Source organism: Biomphalaria glabrata, chromosome 15, assembly GCF_947242115.1.
Source record: "Biomphalaria glabrata chromosome 15, xgBioGlab47.1, whole genome shotgun sequence".
NCBI lineage: Eukaryota > Metazoa > Mollusca > Gastropoda > Planorbidae > Biomphalaria > Biomphalaria glabrata.
Window position 1 is genome coordinate 11,330,288 of NC_074725.1, and position 27,773 is coordinate 11,358,060.

At 32.3% G+C, this 27,773-nt stretch overlaps 1 protein-coding gene across 3 annotated transcripts; it reads right to left on the reverse strand.

Moving 5' to 3' along the window:
* Positions 1-246: 246 nt before the first annotated feature.
* On the reverse strand, positions 247-27,717 carry LOC106055627 (cohesin subunit SA-1-like). 3 transcript variants are annotated; one of them, XM_013211964.2, is made up of 35 exons: positions 27,490-27,717; positions 26,508-26,613; positions 25,647-25,728; positions 25,415-25,534; positions 24,909-25,082; positions 24,505-24,709; positions 24,139-24,290; positions 22,795-22,868; positions 22,395-22,518; positions 21,441-21,539; positions 21,132-21,211; positions 20,680-20,899; positions 19,878-19,992; positions 19,688-19,791; positions 19,188-19,277; positions 18,810-18,899; positions 18,658-18,717; positions 17,962-18,105; positions 17,761-17,831; positions 17,567-17,654; positions 17,377-17,457; positions 17,008-17,100; positions 16,452-16,608; positions 15,794-15,927; positions 15,365-15,466; positions 14,934-15,002; positions 14,123-14,199; positions 13,845-13,979; positions 13,017-13,189; positions 11,658-11,814; positions 8,627-8,731; positions 5,832-6,063; positions 5,481-5,570; positions 4,975-5,022; positions 247-584 (listed from the first exon to the last, which is right to left on the reverse strand). In XM_013211964.2, exons 2-35 carry the CDS (start codon positions 26,591-26,593, stop codon positions 555-557), a joined length of 3,861 nt encoding a protein of 1,286 aa, XP_013067418.2. In that variant the 5' UTR covers positions 26,594-26,613; positions 27,490-27,717; the 3' UTR covers positions 247-554. The 3 variants fall into 3 exon arrangements, with proteins under 3 accessions (XP_013067418.2, XP_055868464.1, XP_055868465.1); XM_056012489.1 differs by lacking the exon at positions 4,975-5,022; XM_056012490.1 differs by lacking the exons at positions 247-584; positions 4,975-5,022; positions 5,481-5,570; positions 5,832-6,063; positions 8,627-8,731 and adding an exon at positions 9,415-11,560 and having other exon boundaries at positions 27,490-27,716.
* Between the last annotated feature and the right edge of the window lie 56 nt (positions 27,718-27,773).

Consider the following 27,773-nt stretch of genomic DNA (forward strand, 5'->3'; position numbering starts at 1 on the left):
TATGAATCTGACAACAGAAAATACTGTCCAATATAATGGTTAAACAACACTCACTGGTCAGTGTCAAAAATAATATTTTCCCAATAAATTAATAATCTTGTTAATATTTTTTATATTTTTTTACAAAATTGTACTTAGACTTTATACAAATAATATATAAAGAAAACAAAACATATACAGTTTACAAAAAAATATAAAATGGAGAGGTTACAAACACCTAAACATATATTTCAGACAACAATATGCTGTTTTATACTTTACTTTTATTATATTAAAGCATAAGAGAGTTTATTTTCTTAAATATTACAATTAATGTCTAAAGCCAAAATTTAAACTTAGGAAACAAACAAAAAAAGTTGCTTTTGATATACATAATAGAGAATTTTAAAAAATGATTCAAAATGTTATTGAGTCAAATCTGATTTTGAAGACATTTCAACTTTATCATAGATCAGAAGTCACAGTCCACCAGACTAACAACCAGTTCTTAGTTTCACATCAATTGTCATCATTGCAGTAAAATGTGTCCCCAATGTACACTGGTTCTCACATTTTCAGTAACCTTGATGGCTGCCCATGTCAGACTAGATGGTAAAAGAAGAAAAATTAGTAATCATGGTAATTATCCATGTTTGCTTTGAACTAAAACCAAAACACAATTTTTTTTTAAAAGAAGTAGGGGAACAATTGAATATTTATAAAACAGGATAACAACTATTCATAATAAATGTATACAAAGTAAAATTACCAAATAGCCTCTACACAATATGCCTTTGTCAACAATTTTTTTTTATACATTTTGAAAGATTAAATTTTTAAAGTTAACTTACTTGACAAAAACATTATAATGAAGTTTTGAGTGATCAGAGGTACTTCTAGGATTTATTTTAAAGTAATCTTAATCTTAGCAATACAAATTTAAAATCCCAAGTTTTTTCTTTAAAAATCTACAAATCAAAATCTAAATAACAACTTGAATGTTTCAAAGCACACAGAGAGAAAACACAAAAATGTAAACTATGGTGAAGAGCAATGTCACATGTATATGGCTATTAAAGCCCTTTTTACATATACGGCAATTAAGGCTAACTATGGTGAAGTGCAAATCACATGTATATGGCTATTAAAGCCATTTTTACATATACTGCAATTAAGGCTAACTATGGTGAAGTGCAATGTCACATGTATATGGCTATTAAAGCCCTTTTTACATATACGGCAATTAAGGCTAACTATGGTGAAGTGCAATGTCACATGTATATGGCTATTAAACCCCATTTTACATATACAGCAATTAAGGCTAACTATGGTGAAGTGCAATGTCACATGTATATGGCTATTAAAGCCCTTTTTACATATACGGCAATTAAGGCTAACTATGGTGAAGTGCAATGTCACATGTATATGGCTATTAAAGCCCTTTTTACATATAAGGCAATTAAGGCTAACTATGGTGAAGTGCAATGTCACATGTATATGGCTATTAAAGCCCTTTTTGTATATAAGGCAATTAAGGCTAACTTTGGTGAAGTGCAATGTCACATGTATATGGCTATTAAAGCCCTTTTTACATATAAGGCAATTAAGGCTAACTATGGTGAAGTGCAATGTCACATGTATATGGCTATTAAAGCCCTTTTTGTATATAAGGCAATTAAGGCTAACTATGGTGAAGTGCAATGTCACATGTATATGGCTATTAAAGCCATTTTTACATATACTGCAATTAAGGCTAACTATGGTGAAGTGCAATGTCACATGTATATGGCTATTAAAGCCCTTTTTACATATACGGCAATTAAGGCTAACTATGGTGAAGTGCAATGTCACATGTATATGGCTATTAAACCCCATTTTACATATACAGCAATTAAGGCTAACTATGGTGAAGTGCAATGTCACATGTATATGGCTATTAAAGCCCTTTTTACATATACAGCAATTAAGGCTAACTATGGTGAAGTGCAATGTCACATGTATATGGCTATTAAAGCCCTTTTTACATATAAGGCAATTAAGGCTAACTATGGTGAAGTGCAATGTCACATGTATATGGCTATTAAAGCCCTTTTTGTATATAAGGCAATTAAGGCTAACTTTGGTGAAGTGCAATGTCACATGTATATGGCTATTAAAGCCCTTTTTACATATAAGGCAATTAAGGCTAACTATGGTGAAGTGCAATGTCACATGTATATGGCTATTAAAGCCCTTTTTGTATATAAGGCAATTAAGGCTAACTATGGTGAAGTGCAATGTCACATGTATATGGCTATTAAAGCCCTTTTTGTATATAAGGCAATTAAGGCTGATAACTAGCCTAGTATATAGTTGCTGCAACACAAAAAAAGACATGCTCTTATCTAAATATTACAGCAAGATAGTTACAAAAAGCAAACAACCTTTAGTTTGTAGTGTAAAGAGTAAATCTAGAAAAGAATTTTTTTTTTCAGAGTTGGAGGAGTGAAGGGAAAAAAAAGACTCGAGTCAATTGTTAAAGTTTGTTTCTTTCATTTTGATGACAATAGGACCATCTGGTAACAAAGTGGTTTAGGCTAAGGTCATTTAGGCTCTACAAAACCTGACAATGGTAGTATTAAACAAATGGACATAGTCATGTTCAGAAAGTCTCTTCAAATTTTGACTTTTTGTTTCACTAATGTTTTTTACTCAGAAGACTTTTTTTGATTCAGTTTTGTTCATAATCTTGATGACTGATGCTCTTGTTTATTCGTATTCTTAAAATTTATTTTATCAGTTTCCCTCTTTAACCAACAGATGACCTTGACATCATCTACCCCAGAGGTTCTCAAGCTTTTTTGACCTAGAGACTCCTTTAAATATCAAAACTTGTCCATGGATTCCTGAGTGAAATTGTTACGTAAATGATTGGTAAATAAATTAAAGAAGTGTTTATTGAGATAATAAATTTTAAAACAAGGTTACAAAGACAGTTTGTGTGGAAACACAATCTCAAAATCTGCCCCCAAAGTTGTCGACCCAGCCAGGAAAAAAGGCAGGTTTCAATATTTTCAGAGGAAAATCTGTATTAAATTTTATCAGAAGTGGTCCACCCAGGCAGGTAAAAAGGCAGTTTTCAATATTTTCAGAAAGAATATCATAATGAAATTCTATCAAAGGCAGAGAAGAATGGAGAAAGAAGGTTGACAGATCCTGTGTGGTGCCCCAAAGGTCCAGCAGACCAAGGGATAAATGAAAATGAATGTGAAGTTAGATGTGAACCTGGCCTAACTGATGTCTTATAATGAGTATTCTAATTGATCTAATTGTTTTGTAAAGGGTCAATCTCTTACTCAAAACCTCAAGAAAAAAAAACATTTCAGTAAAAAAAAATTTAAAAACAATTAGTTTTGTGTTCCATTCTGCAGTTCATGCGATAATATGAAAAACTACTTTTTAATTGTTGTTTTAAATTACGTCCAACTCATTTGCATAGTAAATAGATTTTTTCTCTTAAAAAAAAAGTTAAATTTGCATAAATCTGTTAAAGAAATGGTAAACAGGTGTCTTCCTTACTAAAAAGCCTCGAGTGTTTGCTACTATTAATAGTGAATAGTTTTAAAAATGGTGTATTTTTATGAAAAAACTGCTTGCAAAACGATTTAAAAAATTAAATTTTTCGCTTACAGAAAAGAAAAAAGTAGCTGTTGCATCAGAACTTTGAATGATCTAAAATATCATGATGTCTGATTTTCATTTTCTCTTCTAGTTTCTTAGATCTAAACGGGACGGACGGACAGACAGACAGGCCACACAAAACTAATAGCGTCTTTTCCCCTTTCAGGGGCCGCTAAAAAAACATTTTAAAAAATCAATAACAGAAAAAAATTACACATACCAAGAGTTGCAATGAAATGGAGGCCAATATTAGGAAAGCACAAAGTCCGTATAACTAGGCACCACACTCTTATGGAGGACCACAGCATGGTGGAAACAAGGTGGGAGGAGGCTTCAGATCTAAATGGGACAGATGGATGGATAGACCCCATAAAGCTAATAGCAGCTATACTCCCTTTTGGGGGCCGCTAAAAATTACCACAACTTTCAATAACATTATTTTATTTGCATACAAATAGCATATCTAAAGTGCACTTTTTTTTTTTTTTTTTTTTTTTTTTTGTTCAAACTGTATTAGACATTTTTTTCTACCTAATTTAATAGTAATGTAAGTTGTTTTAGTGATTTACATTGTGAAATTATTTGTACTGGAGACGAAAGGCCCAGGAGAGATCTGAATGGAAGGATGTGTTAAAGCAGGCCAGAGCCCTCCATGGGCTGTAGCGCCACTGGGATGGATGGATAATTATTTGTACATCCTAATATGTTCAGAATTGGTAGACAAATATCACTTCTATAACATTGACAACTATAATCAACCAAGGAATAAAGTGGCACATGCAAACAAAAAGAAGTAAGTCTGTAGAAGTGGACCACTAACTTTTGAGAAAATTTAAATGAAATCATCAGAATATATTTATCAAATGTATTTACAAAATAATTAACAATCCCATTCTTACTGTAATACAACCTACATAAAATATTATTACTAATATTAACCCTCAACCTAACTTCAAAACTTAAGATAAAAAAACAAACCTTAATTATTCCCACATTACTAAACCTGAAACAAACTATTCCAAATGCTACCCTAAACTTTGTACTAATCACAATCCTTAATCTATCACTAGCATCAAGAATTAAATCTTAAATCTGCATGGATATTTAACAAAGCATTATCAAAAAATACCAGAAAATGTGTACAATATGTGTGGTAATTAAAGGTGAAAAAAAAGTGAAACTGAGAAACACTAACTAATGAACAACACTCCATTGAGAGATAGTAACCACAAAATGTTGTTTGTCATAACTATCTATAGACTATTAAATATTTAAAACAGTACATTTAACATTGAGTTCATGTCTAGAGATATACCGGTACTGCTTTCAACTCACATAGGGAGTGTGCACCATTGGTTGTTGCTGCTGTTGGCGACGATGGTGCTGTGCAGCAGAAACAATGACAATAACAAACTATTAGAAAAGGAAACCCCTACACAAAGTGGTCTAAAAATTTTGTATGAGCTTCTATACTTCCTGAAATCAACCAATATGAGATCGATTTTCACTATTTTTTAAAGAAGTGGGGGGCTTTGGTGACTGAGTGGTAAAGTATTTGGCTTCTAAACCAGGGGTCTTGGGTTCAATTCTTAGTGAATTTTCAGAATTTTCAACACCCCCTGAGTCCACCTGGCTCTGTAGGATACCTGGCGCATTAATTGGGAAAAGTAAAAGTGGATAGTCATTGCACTGGCCACATGATATCCTTGTTAATTGTCAACCATACCAACAGATGACCTTTGCATCATATATAGGAAGGTTTGAGAGGGCTACTTTATTTTTTTTTAAACTTTTCAAAGAAATACTTAAACTGAAGACATTGTTATAACAGATGTTCTCACCGAAGTATCTTCAATATACTGTGAGGAGTTCTCATCATAGACACTACCTTGTTGTTGGTAGTAGCCTTGAGGTGTATGCGGTGTACCTGCCTAGAATTGTGACAAAATAAAATGAAAATATGATAAAAAGAGTCCACATAAGGAGAACAAAAAAATATTTGCCATACTACTATCTAAACAGCCAAGTTGTTGTTTTATTCATACTTTTCTCTAAATGGTTATAGTCCAACCTATTTTCATTGGGAAAACCTTTGACCTTTAGTGTGATTTCTATTCTCTTTTTCTTTGTCAATGTAAAACTCTAGTGACTGGCTGACTGATGTAATGCTAAATAACAACTGGAACACTTACCCCCGAGGTCATGGGGGAGCCCATCATCTGTTGTGGCGTCATAGCTCTCCTGTGAGGAGACTGACAAGGTATGTGCTGTTGCTGCTGCTGTTGGTAGTAGTACTGGTGTTGCTGGTGGCGATGGTGATGTCTCTGCTGGTGGTGGTGGTGCTGCTGCTGCTGCTGGTGGTGGACAGAAGCTGGACTTTCAAATTCACCAATGCTGTTATCACTTGTTTCACTTAGCTGGGCTCTGATGAGTAGCATTAATGAGAGCTCAAAGAGGAATATGTGAAAGGCAGAAAATGGGAAGGAGTGAGATGCCATGAGACACAGAGTTACAGTATAGATAATAGAATAGTGACTGACTTTCCCTTTAATGAGAAGGTTGACACACAGTTACATTACAGATAATAGAATAGTGACTGACTTTCCCTTTAATGAGAAGGTTGACACAGATTTACAGTACTTTCCCCTTAATGAGGTTCATTGAGCTTTTATTTTCTCATAACCACACACACAATAATTTTTTCAAACTCAACAATTACTACATAGCTTTGTATGTAAATATTGAATTTTACTCGAGGTACTGAAATTCTGTTTATAACAAATTATACTCAATGTCCCATTTTGCTTTTTTATGTGGCACACAGGGCACTTTCACGAGGTTCTTTGAACAGCCAACAAAAATAAATAATCAAAATACAAAAAAAAAAAGCTTATATTAATGTGTATTAGTTTGGGTCAGTCATGTAATTAAATTTGTAATACATCTACACCAGTGGTCTTCAATGGGGCGATTTCATGAAAATGGGGGGCGCTGGGAGTCCTATTTAAATCTAATTATATAAAATACAAACTTATGCAAAGAATAAGCACATATTTAACAGTTTTTTTAAACAAATGATGAACAACATGTTTAACTCTTATTATACAATGAGTTTCGCTGGATTTCGAATGGGAGTTGTATTGCTTGTTTTCTTAAGCTCTTTAATACTATTGTGGATTTTTTTTTTTTTTTTTTGAGAAACAGGAAAATTCATGGGTTGACGATGACTTAAAGCAGGCTTAAAAAGAAATAATTTGTTTTACATGGTAGGCATCTAACACAAATGAATGAAACCAACCTTCACTTGAAGGAAAGAATTGACTTTCATTGATCATATCATTTTCTCTTTTATCGAGATATTAAATCTGTTTTAAAGCATTTTACTATCTCACATGACTTATTTGTTGACAAATGAATTACTGCTAAGGTCATTTATGTCTACACAATTCACCTAACAATGCTCTATGAAGAGCTGACGATTCACTTCTAGGGTGTAATAAATGTAAAAATAAATTACAATTTTTAAACATGTTACTTATGTCCAAATTAAGTATAAGGAAAAGAATACATTTACAAAATTATGTCTTCAGTAAAAAGAATGTTAACATAGTAGGCACAAAGAGATATGACTGCACTAAAATGTTCCTGGAAAATTCAAAAACTGTGGTCGAAAATGGAATTATTTTTAGTGTTTCCCTCAACATACAAGGTTTAATTGGATCTAGGGCTGTTAAAAAACTTCATGAGTAGCAAAGAATTAGAATGGATGTAGCCACTAGAAAAGACCTTCACCTTTCTTTTGGATAATTTAAAGCTTGACATTTCTAATATTGTTGAACTGCAGTAGGCACAAGGTTCCCATTGACTTAATTTCATTTTTAGTGAATTCAGCAATAATAATATTTATATAAAAAATAAAGCTAAATTTACAATAAAGCCTAAAAATAGTAGGCCCTAATATTCAATTACTTAAAAAGGGTATTATTTAAATGATTTGAGTCAAAGTCATGAAGTTGACATTATATTATTTATATTTTCGACAGCATGAAAATTAATAAACAATGACAATTTATTCCAATTTGCCTTCTCAAGCTTCTTTATTAGTATTTTTCTTAAAGTCTGGCGCTGGCGGATTTTTTTAAAGAAAATACGAAAAAGGGACGGTAGACCAAAAAAGGTTGAAGACCAATGATCTAGACTAACAATAATAAATCTGTGCGATTAGAAATATTTTTTTACAAAATGTTTTTGTTTAGCGCAATTTCATGCTTTTAGCATTCTTAATATGTTATGATCCAATCACTTGTCTGGACCAGTTGGAATGGGGGAGAAAGAACGGAGTCTCTGGGTGATCGCTTTTTAAATGTAATTTTTTTAAAAAAAGGAACGATCTGAATTCAAACTTGTGGGCTAAAGCTATCTCAAGCCAACGCGGTAACCACTCTACTAGCAAAGAGTCTAAGAACATGGAAGATTGTATTTATCTATTGTTTCTTTTTCCTGTTTGCGTTCACTAAGCCTCAGACTTCAGCCTAATATAAAAGAGACTAATTCAGCTTATACCACTTCAGTCAAGTACATTTCTTTCCCTTGTTTGAGATAACAAAGAAATTTATTACCAATAGCGATAGTCTGATAAAAGAAATAATTGTGCGAAATTTCAGCTTCATCCGAGATTGGGTGCCGGAGAAATAACCTGTACAAACTTTTGGCCAGACAGAGTGAGGTGATATAAGCTTTGTAAAAAAAAAAAAAAGGATTAGTCTAGTTAAACTTACGCAGCTGGTGTGACATGTCGGTGCCTGTCAGACATAACAAAGAAATTTATTACCAATAGCGATAGTCTGATAAAAGAAATAATTGTGCGAAATTTCAGCTTCATCCGAGATTGGGTGCCGGAGAAATAACCTGTACAAACTTTTGGCCAGACAGAGTGAGGTGATATAAGCTTTGTAAAAAAAAAAAGGATTAGTCTAGTTAAACTTACGCAGCTGGTGTGACATGTCGGTGCCTGTCAGACCTCCTGAGGTTGTGATGTTCAACAGCTTGAGGCTTATGTGTCCAGGTACTGTGAGCACCTCTGGAACTTCGTCTACATTAGTGCAGTATCAGAGCATTCAAAGTTAGGGTGAAGCCCCAGAGAAGACAGAAAAGATTATAAAAGAATCATTTCCTTTTTTTTTCTAAATGTTATGCAATTTTGTATCACTAAATATATGAACATTTTTATTGACTACTGTTTATTTCTACACTGATTGGAAACCTTGATATAAGAATTATTGAATGCTGATTGTTGTACAGTATTTTACACATAGAAAGATACATAAATGTACATCAACAACTTATAAATTATATATTTGTATAGAGCATCAAAACACACATCATTATTCATGGGAAATAGTAATAGATAGTAATGATCTAAATTAGGTTTATGTTGAATGTAAAGTAGTTTAAGAAGAGGTCAATATTATCTTTCTCAACTGCCAAAAATATGTGTTCACATCAACAAATTCTAACAAAAAATATACTATATTACTTAAAACGTAACTAATCATTTTTCATTACACCCATTCAAAACCAATTCAAGTTTTTATAAGAAATTCTGTCTCAGACTTAACGAATATGTCAATCCATTGGAACAGGGAAATACTAAGCACCAGCTATGGTTGTGTGAAGCTAATTCTATCAAGGCACCAAAGTTACATAAATTGGTGATAACTTAAAATTGTTAAATAGAATTTAAAATAAAAACAATCAAAAGCAACAAAACTGAAGTAATTTAAAACAAAATTTATTGAAAATGTCGTAATAACATAATTGTAGACTAAGATTAAACCACTGGATGAGAAGTTTGAAAGGAAAATATTATTTTCATAATGATGAAACAACTGCCCCTTAAAAAATAAAAACTTAGTTTTATTTTTGTTTTCTTGATTTGTCTTTTTATCTGCTCATTTAATTTCCTAACACACAATATTTACAAGCAATACATATATGAAATATGTAACATTCCCTCCCCTCAACAAAAAAAAAACACATTATTGTACATGTAAATTATGTAAAAACAAAATGCTAAAGAATATTTGGGTAAGCAACCAACAAATTTAAGCTGCCCTTTAAAAAAAAATATGAAGACATTAAAATTGTAACATTGATTTTTTTCGCATTTGTATTACCTGTAAACACTTTTTTATCAGAAAATATATACACAAAATGAAAGGGTGGAAACATGCAACTACACAAGTAGTGATATACACAAATGGAAAAAATACAAAGGGCACTAATGCTTGTTCTATTTTTTTGAATAGCCTGTTTCATTAGGTTTCACACACTACTCACTGTTTTCAAACAATTACACAACAATCCATGAATAGATTTTCTCCCCTTGTATGCAGACCCATGCAATAACATTCCACACTTGCTTACATCTATAAGAGCTCAGCCCTTTTTACCAGTTCACTAGACTGGGTTGCAACAAACAACCAATTGCACAGGGGAATAGACAAATTGAACAGAGGCAACCTCAATTATCATATTTACAATGAAAAAAAAAGCACCCCTCCATATTTCCAAACCTGGCTATTCTACTCTTTCAGAGACTATTCATTTAACATGTGGAAGCAACACAAAGTTACAGATGAATGACTAAAGGAAATAAAGCACCCATCTGAATTATATTCATTTAACATGTGGAAACAACACAAAGTTACAGATGAATGACTAAAGGAAATAAAGCACCCATCTGAATTTTTCTATATACATATGATAAAGAAAATCTGTGTTTTAAGATCCAAGTAGTTCAACACTGTTTGAGAGGTTAACATAAGTAAGCTCACACTACAGCTCTGTTTTGATTTAAAGCTTTTGTGTGGGTGGATATATATGTATATATGGATTACATATATGTAATTTATTTATTTATGTATATTTTTTATAAAAACAAAAAGATTTTTAAAAAAAAAAAAAAAACTGTGTGTGACATGAATATTGGAAGTGGCCAACAAACACAACAAAAGCAAAAATACATTGAAGTAACTTGACAACAGAAAATAACTCAGGAGTTTATAAACAAGCCATTATCTTAATGATAAGTATTTTTAGATTTATTATACTTTTATTTCATAACTTTTGGTTTTGTACTTAACGTAGGACATTTACAAAAGAAAATATTTTCTATAGTAGCCAAGCTAAACAAACAAAAAAAAAAAAAAAAAAATTCTTTATACAACTATATTTTTACGAGTTCATATATAAATATATACAGATATATTTTTTATTGTATTATAGGCAGTTACTGAGTCAGCAGTTTTATATTTAGAATAAAGAAATTTCCCAATAAGAATTACTTAGTATTTAATTGATACTCAAGAAAAAGTATTTCGATGTAGAAAATAATCTTTGTCATTACATGAGATTTTAAATAACTAATCATTGGATAAAGCTTACTCTGTGGATTAAATGCACTCAACAAGCTTTGTGCATAAGGCCACAGTAGAAGCAAATACCAATGTTTAGTGAAACAGTATTTGAGTAGTGTACAAATGATTGCTCACAAAGCTGCCATCGTACACACAAATCAACTTATTAATGAGGTCTAAGAATGCATTCATGAATCAACAACTGCCTGTATTTAAATACAAATAAATAACAAATGTGTAACACTACCAAAAATAATAACTGTAAAATAAAACACACACAAAAAAAAACCCAAACATTTAACTAGTACAGGGCTCAGTTTAACTTCATGTTGTGATTGATAAGAATAAAGGATTATTTTTCAACAATGTATAGTCTATGTGATTAACATAGTACATCAATAGAGGCAGTTAAGTGAACCCTGTATTTATTTAAAAAAAAAAAAAAAAAACAAGAGAAAAAAAACACATTTAACACTTAATAATAATACCTAGAAATCAAGACTCTGAAACACAAAACAAAAAGGTGGGAGGTTACAGCTTAATGATGGAAGGAGAAGTGCTGACTACAACTCTGGACACTGGTCAAACAACAGATCTTACGAATCATCAAAGTCCTGCTCTGAGCCTATGTTGGAACCCAAGTTGGAGTCTTCATCCTGATCATGGTGGTGGTGTCCCCTCTTGTTGGCAGTGGAAGTCATTGGCTGGGTGCTCATGGGGCCAGGGGTCTGAGGCTCATAGCTTGTATCTGAGGAAGCTAGTAACAACAGATATCATAGCATTACTCATATTGCCATTATTATTAATTTATTCTTCAAAATATATTAAGCTTATATGCATCAGGTTACATTCTAGTAGAAAAAGGAAATAGTTTTATTGTGTTATAATCTAGAACCAAAACAGTTGCTAGGGTTAGATAGGTAGTTAGTTACATTAATTTTAGGCTAGAGAGTTATAAGAATAACTGTGCAGGATAGACAAAATCGGATATATTTCCTTTCTACATAAATAAACAATTGTTACTTGTAAAATGAGAAAGTTTTATTAACTTTCTAGTATCTTGTGTGATTGTGCAACTGTGTGGAATTAATGAGACTGTAGTCTTCTTAAATCATAACATTAGTTTGTTATAATGTGATGTGTTTCCAGTAGATAATTATTATTTAAAGTTCTATGTTTTTAACAATACAATCTGCTTTAAGTTGTGGATCAATTAATTTTTTTCTCTTCCTATAAACATTCCAATAGTTGATATGAACATGAGAAGGGTTGCACTAGACTGAGCTCTGGCTCTTCATTGCAGGATAGTTGGCCAGATAGTCAAAAGTATGGCTTTAGTTCCCACAATTTTTTTTTTCAGTTTGTGTGTTTTGACCTTACCCAAGTCTGTCCAAAGGGGGAGCCGAACTCTCCCCCTCCCTTTTATTCATCACATTGAATTTATTGATAGACATGTGACCACATTAAGTCAAAAAGGATTAACATAACTTGTTCAGACAACATGCTAACACTGTCACATCTTATGAATTTGTTTACTTAGTTCTAACCCTTTTAGATTGTTAGGAGTGGGGGTGCACAGTGTTTAGATTGGTGTAAAAATTTTTTTTTTACTATTTATTGAGCTCTGGAATGATAAAGGAATTTAATACAGGTGTTCAGGGGAAGTAATGTGTGCTGGTCCAGATGTCAGAAGCAGACCAGGTGTGAGTTGTTTCTGCTCTATATTATTAATGAGTATTATTGCATTTTGCTGTTGTAAGTAACCATTGATCATATTGCTTTGATATATTGATATTTTATTTCTACTACTACTTAAATATAGCCCGCTTTAATGGATATCAAGGTACGATCATTTTACCAGTCAGATATTTCATAGTTCAATTACAAATTTTGATGTAGATTTGTATAATGCACTATCTACTGACCAGTCCTACAAAAATTGGATTTGAGACAACTTACTGTCTTGTCTGTTCCTCTTGCCATATCTCTTCTGAGCAGCCTGTTTCAATGTGATAGGATTCCAGTCAGTCTCCCCCTGAATCAAGCTGTTTCTGTAAATGAAGAAAGGCTGCCAGTCCTCTTGGCGAGTATGAGGCATTTTACCCTCTACTTGTTTGTCTAGATAGTTGACACTAGAAAGACATATTTAGAACAACACTTCAACAAAAATATAAGATCAACAAGTTTTGTATGCAGTTTAACAGGGTCAACTGCATCTTAATACTTATGCAACTTTCCTTTAAAAAGAGTGCCGTTTCAAGTGCTAAGTGAATGTAATACCAATAATTAGTTATTGTCTTATCCTTTTAAACTATTGTATAAAACTTATATAGTTTCCTTAAATATTAAAAAGCTTTTTTAAATGTTTTTAACAATTAAGAGAAAACTAATGAAATGAAAATAGCAATCAGGAATTGAATTGTAAAGAGTTCAACATCTGAGAAGCATTGTTTAAGCTAGTGCTAATAAGCTCTCAGTACAAAGAAATAATTATAATTATTACAACTAAAATAACAATTATTTTAAGAACAAAAGTTATTTTGTTAAGGGATCTCATGCAATTTGTTTACATAGTGATGATTTTTTTTCTACTATCAATTTTTTTTTATAATATTATCATTGTGGAAAGTGTTGTATAGTCCTATCCATTATTATATTTAAGTTTCTCTCTTCTGGCATTAAGATCAATTTAGATTTGTCAATAATATTTTATTTTAAATATTTTTGTAATCTAACATACTAACAAGGCACGGAAGTTTTGATACAAAAATCATTAAAGCCACTTACACTGTCTTCTTATCCTGTTTCATTAATTTATTGGCAAACTCACACAGTACCTCTAGAAAAGCAATGTTTGGTGGCGCAGCATTAGGGCCTTTGTCCATGTTTTCAAATGGTGTCAAGCTAAACTGTATGCCTTCACTGTAACAGCAGAAACATTTGGTCCATTAAACTACTCAGTACCCATGATTCAAGTGAGTAATTTATTTATGACATAAAAAAAAAACATGTAAAATTGTTTTGTTCTCAGCAAAACCATAAACTTTTTTGTAACAAATATTTACGTGTGCATTGTGGCCACAGCCTCCCTGTTCTTAATCTGATCAAGTCCAAAAGACAAGGCAAATCTTCGACACAGTTCCTATTGTGATGACAACAAAATGTATTGAAGATACTATGAAAATAAGTGAGAATGGCAAACTTAACAGCTTTAAACTACAAAATAACATTCTGGTTAGTTTTTACAGAGCCACAATTCAAAATCTAAAAAACATGCAATAAGCTGTTGGCAAGACAATGTGGCATTCAAACTGTTGCACCACTTGGACAGCCTCCTAAAAAGAGTGTCACAAACCACACATACAAGCCTACCATATTTAAATGAACTGTCTGAACAAAAATGCCTCAGCACGCGAAAAGTCAAAAAAATCTCTGAAGACAATCATCACCCACTACATACATTATGACTACATTAAGTCATAGCAAAGTGAACGACTTTAGTCCATGGTATAAAAACTTGTTTGTCCCTCATTCTGCCACACTGTATCAGCCCTACTTGTGGACTAAGAATCATAAAAAGGATCAAGACGTGTGTGTATGTAGTCACTCAATCAACTTTGTGTGTAGTGTTTGTTCTCTAATTAAGATTATTAAAGCAGTCTTTAGGGAATATATACATTAACTAGGTCATGCAGTACCTTCTGTTCTAAGCTTTCAAAAGGAAAAAAAAAAAATAAATGAAAAAAAAAATCAAAGTAATATCAGAAGGTTTTCAGAAAACTGCTATTTTAATTTTAGTCATTTATAAATTATTCTTAAGGTTGAACTCACTACAAGGCTGAGAAGATCAGACAAGGAGAACTAATCTCATTTTACCTTAATAGCTTGGAATGCATCAGAAGAACGATCCACATCACTTTGGTCTGCTTGTATTTCTTTAAACAGCTGTAACATTTCAAATGTTTCTATTACTATCTTTAAGGACATAGTCATTTACTTTTGACTCAGAACATTATATATATAGTCATTTACTTTGACTCAGAACATTATATATAGTCATTTACTTTTGACTCAGAACATTATATATAGTCATTTACTTTTGACTCAGAACATTATATATAGTCATTTACTTTGACTCAGAACATTATATATAGTCATTTACTTTGACTCAGAACATTATATATAGTCATTTACTTTGACTCAGAACATTATATAAATTAGTTTACACATTTTTTATGAAAACCAAAAATTAAGTTCTTGCAACTGACAGACACACTGAGACAATGTAAACACAAGTAAGCACACACCTGTTGAAGGCTGGCAGCCAATGTTTTAGAAGTGGCCACCTTGTTGATCTCCCTGGCTTTACCCAAAGTAAACTTGATGATGTCACCATAGTCATTATAGAACTAAACGAAAAATAGAAAATAATAACAAAATGTAATTTACTAGAAGCTAGTACTTGCCAAGTTATAGCCTATATCACAGACTTATCACTACTTATAAAATGTTGAACAGATGGTAATAATAAGTGGTTCAAAAACTATTATGCAGATATAGATAACCTAAATGCATTTATATAGATTCTACTTAGACGTCTAATAGCAAACAGAATTCTTGAGTGTGTATTACCCTGGCTGTGCATGAAATTGAAAATAAAGCAGGTCAGGTTAGATTGGTCATACCCTACTATTATTACCTCCTCTCCACCATTGAAGCTCAATGTCACAACTTACCTTCATATAGTGCTTGAACACAGTGGCGGCAGCTTTGATAGGGATGATGTTATACACAACAAGTTTACAGAAACTTGCCAGAAAATTTCTCCTTTTGTGCAGCTCTTCAATTTTGACATTTTCATCCATATCTTCTGTTCACAAACAAAACCAAAATGTTATTTTTTAAATTTAATCTGAAATATTGACAAAATATATAGAGCACTGTCTAATAATCAAATCTACAATAGCCATAAAAAAAAAAAAAAAAAACTTCTTTCTACAGTGTAGCCTCATTTTGTTCAACCATGTTGAAAAACCTGCATCTTAACATTTTAATCTTTATATATATATACCCAGCAAGTGATTCTGTTAGTGCCATGATAGATATTAAAAAAAGAGGAAAGATATGTAATGTATTGAAATTATCATAAATATAAAATAATCATCAACAAATATTTCCACTAAAGAAAACAGAAACAATCACACCAATGACCAAATCTAGATGTATTTCATTGATTGCTAAACTATTAGATAAGAAATGAGATAATTATAAACTGAATTACAATGCTATGAAAATATCATGTTTAAGTTGAGCACAGCAACTACTGCTAACAACCAAAGAGCTGAAGAGTGACAAAGTTCATAATTCAAATTCAACTTAGAAAAGAAAACATACCTTCATCATCCTCTACAAAAACCTTCATTAGAAGGAATTCACTGAGGTGATTGGTCAGCTTAGGTTCCATTGTATACACTATAGGTTTCAACAGTGGGTTGCTTTCTCCCAGGTGGGGACTAAAGATTATAGCCAAGTCACAGATACTCAGAAAAGCCTATGGAGAAACAAGTTGAACTGAATTCATTACAATCTAACCAATAAGCATATAACTCTTTTTCCTTCAGCTTGTAGATAACAAGAAAAAAGATGTATGATTTGTTTAAAAGTGTAAAACTGCTGTGTATTTTACAATATTGAGACTACCAGCTGTTAGTGAAAAAAAAAATGTATATGATAAATTATGATGGCCCAAGGAAATGTATGGAAATCAACAAAGTTGACCCTAGCAAGAAGAAATGTAGTGCCCAAACCTAACTAAATCCAACAGCTTTTTATTTCTTGTTCACCACTTCAAGAATTCATAAAAGGCTACATAGTAATATAGTCACAGACAATATTATCCCAGAGATCATTATGTTCTGGCTGTGGGATGTGAATGTCATAATTTACTCACATCCTCCTTGACTTTCTCACTCTCATGGAACATAAGTTCATGGAAACACTGAATCAGAACCGCGGTCTTCTTTCTTAGCCGTTTCATTTCATCCTGCAAAATGTTAATAATTTGTCAATTTTCTTTATATTTTTTTTATCTCCAAAAAGCATTACAAAAAATGAAACCATGTTATTCAATCATGCATAAACAAAACAAACAATATTACTCTTAATTTCTATTAAATCAAACAAAATGTAGGACTCTGTTATGTAAAAAAGTAAAAGGAGTCAAGGCATTAATTCTTTACCACCAGATATTACAATCAACCTGGTTCTAGTAAACTTTGCTATATTAGACTTGGATTGCATTATTGAAATGTCAACTTACAGGGCGTGGCTTTGTTTCATCCAGTCTCTTCAAGTAAAACATCACAGCCAAAGAACAAGCTTGAATGGCCTTCACAATGATCTGAGAACAAAAATAACTTTCAAAATGTCTGCATGAAAAAAAAAAGTTATTTAATGACAAGGTCTCTGAAGACATAAAAACCTTTCATAACATACACAAAAAAACTTACATCTTCCGGTACAGGTGCTTTATCTCTAGCAGACTTGACAACAATGAAGATGTCATCCCAAATCTCCCAGCTGGTCAAATCGTGACAGCTGCAACACAAGTACACAAAATTACACACAATATGTCAACCTAACCCAACGGTTCACTCCACATTCAACATTCACATTAAAAAATTATGGAAAAAAAAGCACTCACGCATAAAAAGCAGCAATTCTTTTCAAAGCAGCAAGTAATGCATACACCTCATCTTCATCTGGTACATCGCCCTGTCATCATACATAGAACCAGAAATAAATTAGAACAACAAACCTAAGGCACTTATACTGTAATAATTAGTCAATGTTGATTTAAACTCATGAAGAATATTATTTTAAGCAGATATGTGAAAACAAAAACCTCAGTGAAATAATCTTGCACAGCCTGTTTCAACTTGATGACAAGTGAGTCTATCAACGTCTTCTTGCTGACTTCACTCTTGCCAGCTATTGCAAACTCCTCATTGCACAGACATTCCATACACTTTGAACAGGCTTCAAGAACCTGAAGAAAAAAAAATACATGCATACATATTGCTTTATAAAAGTAGTCAGGGTAATTTATTCCAAATATTGGTCTGGAATGTAACAAGAAAGTGATGTCCTGATTATAACTTTTTTACTTTACTTTTACAAAAAAAAGTTTTTTAAGAGTTTTGTGAGAAAACAAAAAAACTTGTTAGAATCAAGCTTTCTTAGGTTCTCCTAAGTTCTATAAAATCAAAACATTTTTTTCCTGCTTCACTGTTTACCAGCTGCTACTGGATATAAGAAAAATACAATAATAAAGAGAAGTTTGCTGAACAATATCCAGAACTTTAATAATGAACATTCTGCCTGAGATGTTCATTAAATGTCATATTTATCAATCATCGACAAGCATCTTTATCCAGTTATGACTTATAAATAAAATATCAAATTTTTTATAGCTAACAGCTGTAAACATTGCAGTCAAAAGAAACAACCGATCTGCTTTGAGTAAAAGAACATTACTTTCTTGTTATAGTCAATCCAACTGGTAATATTTAAGTTGAAACAAAAAAAAAATTTTTTTTACCTCACTTCCAGTGTGTTTCTCTACAATATCATTAATATATCGCAGCAGCAACTCTAGATTCTGAAATTCAAAATAAATGTCAGATGAAAACAAAACATATTTTAAAATATAGAACTTAAAAAAAAAAGTATAACATGAACATTTGTGTTTACCTTTTCTTGTCTGCCAGATGTGTAGATGTCAAGATCAAAGTACAATGGAATCTGTAAGAGGTTAGCCACTTTCTCAGGATCCATCAAATACTAGACAGATACAATTAAAAAAATATTTAGTTTTTACTGAACATTACTATTAGTTAGAATAAAGTACAACTGCTCCTGGAATCAAATCCAAGGGTCACCTACTGCAAGTCACAGAAAAAGAAAAATCATCAAAGAGAATATACATTGGATCCCATGATGAAGTCTTTTTATTTAGTCAAGAAGACAAAAAATATACAGACCTGAAGGCACGATTTGATGGCACAGCCACAAGATTCTAGATAAATGAAGAAACGCTAAACAAGACTATTATTATCCTCACAGACTTACCTTTAACAACAGCTGAGGTAAAGCAACAATAAAATGTTCAGTAAGTTTCTGTTTATCTTCTGATACTTGTTTCACTTCTCTAGCTGACATCTACAATAGACATGCATTCAAAATATAATAAGACATACCTAATACAATTTTGGGGGACATTTTTCCACTAGCTATAACTATATCTGTAACAGCTTCTAATTAGGAACAGTGAAGGGATTTGGTTACACAAACTGTCACAGCACCCCTGGGAAGCAAGTTAAAGGAATGATGAAAACTAAGACGCAAAAGGACCAGCCCAATCACAACAGCCAGATTTTTGTATTTCCAGACTTATGTTCACAGGATCCTTGCTTTATATAAAACAGTTATTTAATTAATTTGTAATTTGGCTATTGATAAAACAGCACAAAGAAGATGTCACTTAAATTATAAGCCTAATAAACCCGAAAGCATTAAACAGATGAGACAAACAGAGAGGTTGTATTCAAATAAAAAGAAATAAAACTAACTTTTCTGTTAGGTCCTCTACCCACAGGAGATTCCCCAGTTGCAGCCTGCTTAACACAACAAACCATAATTTCAATCAGACTAGTTTCTTGTCTGTCATCAAGAGCTGCAAAACAATCAAAATCTGGTTAGTTCCTTCTGTGACTAGAACAGACTAATAGTAAATTGTAGTTATTCGATTCAATTCAGAACCTTCTTCTCCTTTGCCAGGCTCCTCCAGTAAGAGGTCAGTCATACATTCCCAGTCCTTCATCATTTCATTGATTTCCCACAAGCTGTCCACTAGATAGGCAGCATGCTCATGAAGCTGTGGTGTAGGACAAAAAAAGGAAATTTAGTTGATAGAAACATCTTCAAAAATAATTCAATTTTTCAACATAAAGGATTTAGCCATTCATTTCAATGTATAGCAACTCTAGAAATTCATATTGCTAAAGAAAGATGACTGGTGGTGAGTGTTTTAGTCTTGAAACTATAGTAATTGGAGTGTAAAGCCAGGTTCTAGAAAACATGCTTAAGAAACTGAATAGCTTAAGAACTTCTCAAAATCTCATTAAAAAATGCAAGTTAATGCAACTTAAAATCTCTTCAAAGATGCAATATTAGTGTTCTTTTGAAAGATTAGCATTTGTATAGCATGTTACTTGTTTTAGGACACCTACTTCCAAAATTAAAAAATTTATACATCTGCATATACATCAAAAATTCATCTAAAACACTCTAAGCCTACCTTACCAATAAAGCATTCATGAACATTATTAGAAATATATCCATTTAAAATAGAAAGTTACTTTAGTGGTCAAGACATAATCATTATTGCTTCTCAAGTTTGTTTAATTTCTTTTTTTTTAATCAGTGGTATGAACTTAATATTTTTATGTCCAGTACAAGCAAGACTGCTTGAGCCTAAACAACCATTTAGCACCAAGACTCATTCTTTCAACAATCTTTTTATTTGACCTACAAGTAAAAGATAAATGTTATAATACTTTACCTCACTCTCAATAAAGAACTGAACCAGATCTCTCAAAAGTGGAGTATTGGGGCTCCTTTTCTTGCCACTAGCTGCCTTCACAGCTGGGGCATTGTCATCTCGTTTGAACAACTTGTGGTTGAGAAAATCTCCTGCGGCCTGTGCTACAGCTCTGTGAGATGAGTAGACCAATTCGTACACATTCTCACAGTCTTTGTCTGATAAAACATTTTCGCTGTATCTAAAGAGCAAATAGAGCATATACAAATTTAGTAAGTCAAACAGTGTTGAAACTGTTACATTAAAAAAAAAAAATCACTTTAAATTAAACATAACTTTTATAAATCATTGTTTCAAAAAAAAAACAACAAAAAAAAAAGCCATGAATCATTAACATTTAACATGTTCTGGAAAATATTTTTCTAGATAAACAGACTAACATAAAAGCAGGAAAACCTATAAACAAATCTTACCTAAGGACACAGATAACTAGTCGAATGGCTTGCACTGCTACATCATATTCTTTGTCTAATGTCATTTCAACTATTCTGTCCTATTAATGATAATGAATAAATTAAATCATTAAAAAATTGATGAATTTTAAAATCCTCCAAATTGTTTTTATTTAGTTAGCCAATCTAAAATGCCACAGACAATAATAATAAATTATCTGCAATAGTTGTTTTTTTTCCTTTTCACATTATTGCATTTCAAGCCCAAATAAACATTTTTACATTTTTTTTTTTAAATATAGTCCAACGCAAGTCAATAAAGTTGTATACCTTGAATCTGTTTGTAAACAATTCCAACTTGCCAGACAGATCAGGTGTTTCATGCAAGGGTGCTAATGTCTTCAGACAACAGAGACGAACATCACCAACCTAAAATATTAGAGACATCAAAAGTTTGAATTTTAAATGTTCACACAACAAAGCTGTATCTATTCATCTCACAATATGAAGAGTTAACAGTATTCAAGTATTATACGAAATAGAAATAAACAGGCTATTGTGTTTTGGCTTTAAAAAACAATCCCCTGATAAGGTATTACATTAACATCACAAAAAAGCTGAAATTATTAGTATTACATAGTGACACTTTAAGTACCACTCGCTAAGGACAACTGGATAGAGTGGAGGGATGTGGTTATGTGAACTGTAGAGGTGAGATGAGACTACTTCAACTTATCTTGAACTATTTCATGAAAGACTGAAGTGACAGGCTAATCAATATGATAGACTCATGAAGTCCCATTCTGAGACTTTAAAAGAACTTGCTAAGCTAGAGAGCACTGCGATACCAATTTTGTAGTTGGGATTAGATCTCCTTCCACTTTCACAAATAGCACGCAAACAACTTTATAGCTAAGGATGTTTGAATAACAATAACTGAGGAGGTCTCTAAGCTTGAAACCAGTTTAAAATCCTTTAAATAAACAAGCATCCCTGTTAATGTCAAGTTGGATTTTAGATGCCCAATAATTAACCTGTACATCCACAAGATTCACTATCTAGTACTAATTAGTACTGATCTAGTTAAAAAACGGTATCAAGTGTACTATTATTGTGTTATGTTTATAAAATTAGCCTAAATCTATAGAATTAAAAAAATAGACAAGTGTGAAATTAGCACATCTCAGGATAAAAAGTGAATTTACTATGAATATAAAACAAATATCAAAAAATGTATTTTCTAGCTTTGCTGTTGATGGAATAAATAAAAGACAGAAGTTAGACCTTGTCATATAGAGTCCACCCAACATATTTAAGATAGCTGTCATCCAAGAACATGTTTGGATACTTCTTCATCCAAACACCAATTTCTGCCATACAAATAGAGCGGATCTCTGGCTGGGTGTCCCTGTTGGAATAAGCAAAATGAGCCTTTAAGCTGCATTTTAAGCTTAAAACTTGAGTCATGATAATCAAAGCATCTTAAGGTTAAAAAGGCAGAATAGTTGAATATATATAGATATGGAAATTAACATTACATTAAAAGGATTAAGTCTTTTTAAAAGAGTGAACTAAAACAATCCCCTCATTGTTAATGTTAGTATTTTTTATATTATCCTCTAAGGCTATTCCTTTCTCAATTTTGTTTTTGGAATAAAGCTACCTACAAACAAGATCAAGTTACCTGTATCTATGGACAAAGACACCCTTGAATATGTATGTCAGCATGTTACGAATTTCTGCTTGGTTCTCTTCCAGCTGAAAAAAAGAATATAGTTAGTCTACACATACTAGAAATATAATTATTTATCTAATACACTAGTTAAAAAAGTGCAATGTTCTAGGATCTAGATAATAATAATAATTTTATTTATAAAGCGCTGTTAACAAACAAAATGTAGGCTCAAGGCGCTGTAACAACATTACAAACAAAAACACGAGAGCTAAAATGACAGTTAATCTAAAAAAGTTTTAAACAGATAGGTCTTAATGTTCTTCTTAAAAGTGGTGTAGCATGTTGTCTGTCTGAGATCAGATCAATGGGGAGTGAGTTCCAAACCTTTGGTCCGTGAACTGAAAAAGCACGCAGACCATAGCTTTTGAGGGAGAAACGTGGCACTACTAAAAGCGTTGAGTCCATTGAGCGCAGGGCTCTCTGGGGGACATATGGAGTAATCAGTTAGCTAAGGTACAAGGGCATCTCATTGTTATATATACACTGATGACAAAGTGTGGCGACCTTGTAATCGATTCTTGCTTTCACTGGAAGCCAATGGAGCGTGCGCAAGAGCGTAGTAGAAGAATCTTGTCTAGTTTTTTTAAGGACTATTCGAGCGGCATTGTTCTGTATACGTTGCAGCTTGGCTATTTTGTCATCAGGTATACCTGCTAGCACGGCGTTGCAGTAGTCAAGGCGGGAGAGTATGAATGCCACAGCTAGCGTTTTTGTTGACTCTGTTGTTAAATGTGGTCGGATCTGGCCTAATCTGCGCAGCTGCAGATAAAGACCTTTGCAGAGCTGACTTATGTGTGGGTCGAAAGATAGTGTTGAGTCGAAGAAAACTCCAAGATTCCGCACTACATGGACAAAAGGAACATGGCAGTTCGTGATAAAGAGAGAATATGTGCTTTCAACTTTTGAGACATTGTTCCTAGTGCCAATCTTAATTATTTCTGTCTTGTCTTCGTTCATCCTGAGTTTATTTTCAACCATCCAATCGCTCACCCTTGCAACGGTACTACTGATTTTCTCTGCCAGATGCGACACCTCTGAGGGTACTGATGAATCGTATAACTGTGAATCATCGGCAAAGAAATGGTATAAGATGCCGGTTGGCCGTATGACACCGCTGAGTGGATATGTGTACATAGTGAACAGTACTGGGCCTAGAACTGATCCTTGGGGTACTCCATACTTCAAAAGTAAGCTTGTTGATTCCGTCCCGCACTTTGGGTGCGTTCCGTCAGGTAGGATCCAAGCCACTTTAGGACGACTCCTGCTAAACCTGCTAAGCTGATTTAAACTCACCTCTTGTCTTTTCTGCATCAGCAAGTCGAGTCTGTCCCCTGCTCTCTTGTTCTGTTGCTTGGCTCTCTCAGCCTCATACTGCCTCTGTGTGTTGTCTAAGTTTATACTCAGGTTGAGTGCTACATCCACCAAAGCTGTCATAAGCTTCATGGCTATGAAGAAAAGCAAAAAACTGATTGTTTTATGAAGGTTTGAAATAAAACCAAGTAATCTATTAACATATATATAATAAATGAACACATGTGTAATACCATAACATTTCAAGACATCACCTGAGAATATTGGTATATAATTATTATGAAAGAAAAAAAAAAACTAATTTATAGAAATTCACTATCTGTGTGACAGTAAAAAACACAAGTTTACCTGCAAGTGTGCTGGTATGCCTAAAAGCCCTGACCTGGGAATCTGTCAACCCAGTCAGGAGAGAGATAACATTATCCATCATGTATTGGTCATAGATGATACTGTACTGACACTGACGCACGAGAACTTGGACGAATTCACAGTAAGAGGATTTAAACTTTTTCCACTGTGGCCCAGTCATTATCAAAGGGTAATCTCCACTTTCCTACCATATAAAACAGTCATTATTAAAGGGTAATCTCCACTTTCGTAACATATAAAACAGTCATTATTAAAGGGTAATCAGTTTCCTACCATATACAAAAAAAAAAAAAACATTAGTTCAGTTTTATCTTACATTGGTAAGCAGTAGTAAATTTTCATCTAAAACACTAAAACAACTATTAAGAGAACCAAAACTCTACCTCATCAAACTCTTCAGTCATTTTACGTATAATCTCTGCATGCTCCATACTGGCATACATGTAGGGAGTGATTTTACCCTTGCACCCTGAACACTGAATGAAGAACTGAATTAGTTCCAACAGTGCAGCATTCCTATCTAGCTTGTATCCTTCAATCCAGTCATCAACCACTGCCTATCAAAATAAATGCGTTATTCTCAAAATGTTAAGGCTTTCTTTGTAAATAATTAAATCATATTTTTTTAAAACTGAAGTATATACTTTGATTCTTTTTTTCTTCGTTTGTTTGATTTTCTAAAAATAAATTTAGACCAATAAAAATTATTTTATTGAAACAAACCTCATAGAAGATGTGCTAGAGTGTGTTTTAGTTAATTCTGTGGTATTTTACATTTTGAGAGACATAACAGGCTACTGAAATAGTTTGTCTTGATTCTGAAATTTTTAAGTATTTAAAAACCTGACTTAACTTACCAACTAGCACTACATATGATTGAAAGTAATACCTGCAAAGAAGCTTTGCCAGCCTTAACAGTTTCAAAAAGACTCCCATCACCATTTTCTAATGCCATGAGATGTGTTTTCTTTGCTTTTGCTCCTGTATCTGCTTTCTTGCGTTTGGCAGCCTGGATTCAAAAATAATATTGTAAAACACACTGTTCATTAAAAACACTAACATGTAATTCTATTAATTTTAAAAAATTAGATTTCATGTAAAAAAAAAAGTTAAAAAATTACGGGTGCAGAATCATCCTTTTTCTTTCTTTTTCCTTTAGCCTTAGGTTCTTCAAAGTCACTATCAGAATCATTGCCCACACTTCTGTAGGAAAAAATAAAAATTCAGATTTATACATTTATTAAAATAATGCCATTAATTAGTTTATAAAGAAGTTTTTATTCTAGTGTTTGTCAATAAGAGATTTGAAGAAAAAACAAATAAAAGACTTTGATAGTTAAATTATATAAAACAAAAATGAAATTTTGTAAACATCAAGATTAAGGTTGTTGCTTGGGAGAAAAAAAAAGAAGGGGGGGGGGGGGGGTGGGGGGGACACTGTCATTAATACTTTCAAATAAAAGTCATTGACTATTTCATTGTTTGCATCTAGTTAGCAGTATGTGTATGTTAAAAGCATTAGCTACTTTATATGATAGTTTTTACAAGATGACAATATAAATAGAATATTGTTCTTTTTAATTGATATCTTCGAGAATTTTGGCAGTTAATTAACAGTACGGTAATTCAAAGAAAAGTATGTATGTTGTTTTTTTATTTAATAGTATTCAACAAGACTGTTTAGTGAACTAAATGTGTATATATATATATATATATTTAGTTAGATATTTTATATATTATATATATCACTTTTGGATACAACACTGCAAGGGTGTACCAACAAATGCATCACGGAATTAAGGAATAGTCTCATAACATCACGGAATTAAGGAATAGTCTCATAACAATGTCAGGTTTCTGGGTGGATTCAGGAACATCTGCATCTTTCTGCTACACCTAAGTAAAATGCTATTTAGCTTCCATGAGCTCTAAAACACAGTCACATTGCCTTTTAATCAGGACTAGAAATAGAATACACTTACAAAGATATTTCTGATGCTTGCTCAGATTCATCTAATTCTGGTGGAGGTTGTTGCTTAACAGCACGTCGTGGCCGCCCTGGCGGCATGTTAAGTTTTTAAACAAATGCTTAAAAAAAAAACAAACAGAACATTATTCAATATTTGGGTACACATACATGTCATTTGTGAACAATCATTTTCTTGTTTGAAAATAAACAAGTGTAAAAACAGGTCAATGCTGACTGGCAGTGATTTGAAAACAGTCACGAGGATAACAACTAGTATGCTGCTAAACAGTTCCTGCACATGATTATGCATGAATGCAAACAGTTTTTAAATACTTCACATTAAGTATTTATTAGATCTATATAAATGTACATTTCATTTGTGGTGCACCGAATAGTTACGATGTAAAATATGATATGATTGTAAAATTACTATTTAAAATAAACAAAAATATTTGACTCTCAGAAATTGCTAATTCAGGTAATTCTTGTTGTATTCTAGATCTTCTTCTTCAATTCAATTGGGAGTTTAAGTTAATGGGAGTTTACACAACAGTTGAGTCAAGTGTATATTTATAATACAGATTTTACATTTTACAGTATTATCATTATTATGACTGTCTGATCATAATGATACTAATGATAATAATAATAATACTAAAAAACTATGTCAGTAAAGAAATAAAGATGTATACGTATAGATTATAGATATAGTATTATATTTATTATATACTATAATTTAATATATATATTATTAATATTAACATATCAATATAATTTTTATATCTATTCTATATAATATAATACTAATAGATCTAGACGTCTAGACTCTAGACAGTCTAGATCTAAATATTATTAATATATGACCTAAGCCTTTAGATCTATCTAAGTCAAGTCCGATTCAAGTCAATCAAGTTAAGTAAGTTAGTAAGTTAAACTTAAAACTAGATCTAGATCTAGCAGTCGAGTCAGAGACAATAAAAACGAGATTTATTTACTTATTTTAACAATTGTCTAAATTGACTAAATTTAGTCCTAATCTGCAGGACAGCAAGCAGCAATACTCCAGTAATAAATACTAATAATCTAGTAATTTAATGGTGTAGATTAATATCTAGATTAGGAGTCTAGTATGACTATAAAAGATTCAATTATAACACTTAATCATAATCTAACTTAGCCCGCGAGAATGCGAAAAAGTATAGATATAGCTATTATAGATCTATTTTAGACTAATTTTAGGCATACCGACAGGATGTTTTGTTAACTTCATGCCGGTTAA

Coding starts and splice junctions, on each gene's coding strand:
- LOC106055627 (XM_013211964.2), bottom strand. CDS start 26,593: ATGCCGCCAGGGCGGCCACGACGTGCTGTTAAGCAACAACCTCCACCA. Junction 21,212..21,440: donor TGTTTACAAACAGATTCAAG/GTATACAACTTT, acceptor TATCATTAATAG/GACAGAATAGTTGAAATGAC. Junction 20,900..21,131: donor CTAGTTATCTGTGTCCTTAG/GTAAGATTTGTT, acceptor TTTGCTCTTTAG/ATACAGCGAAAATGTTTTAT.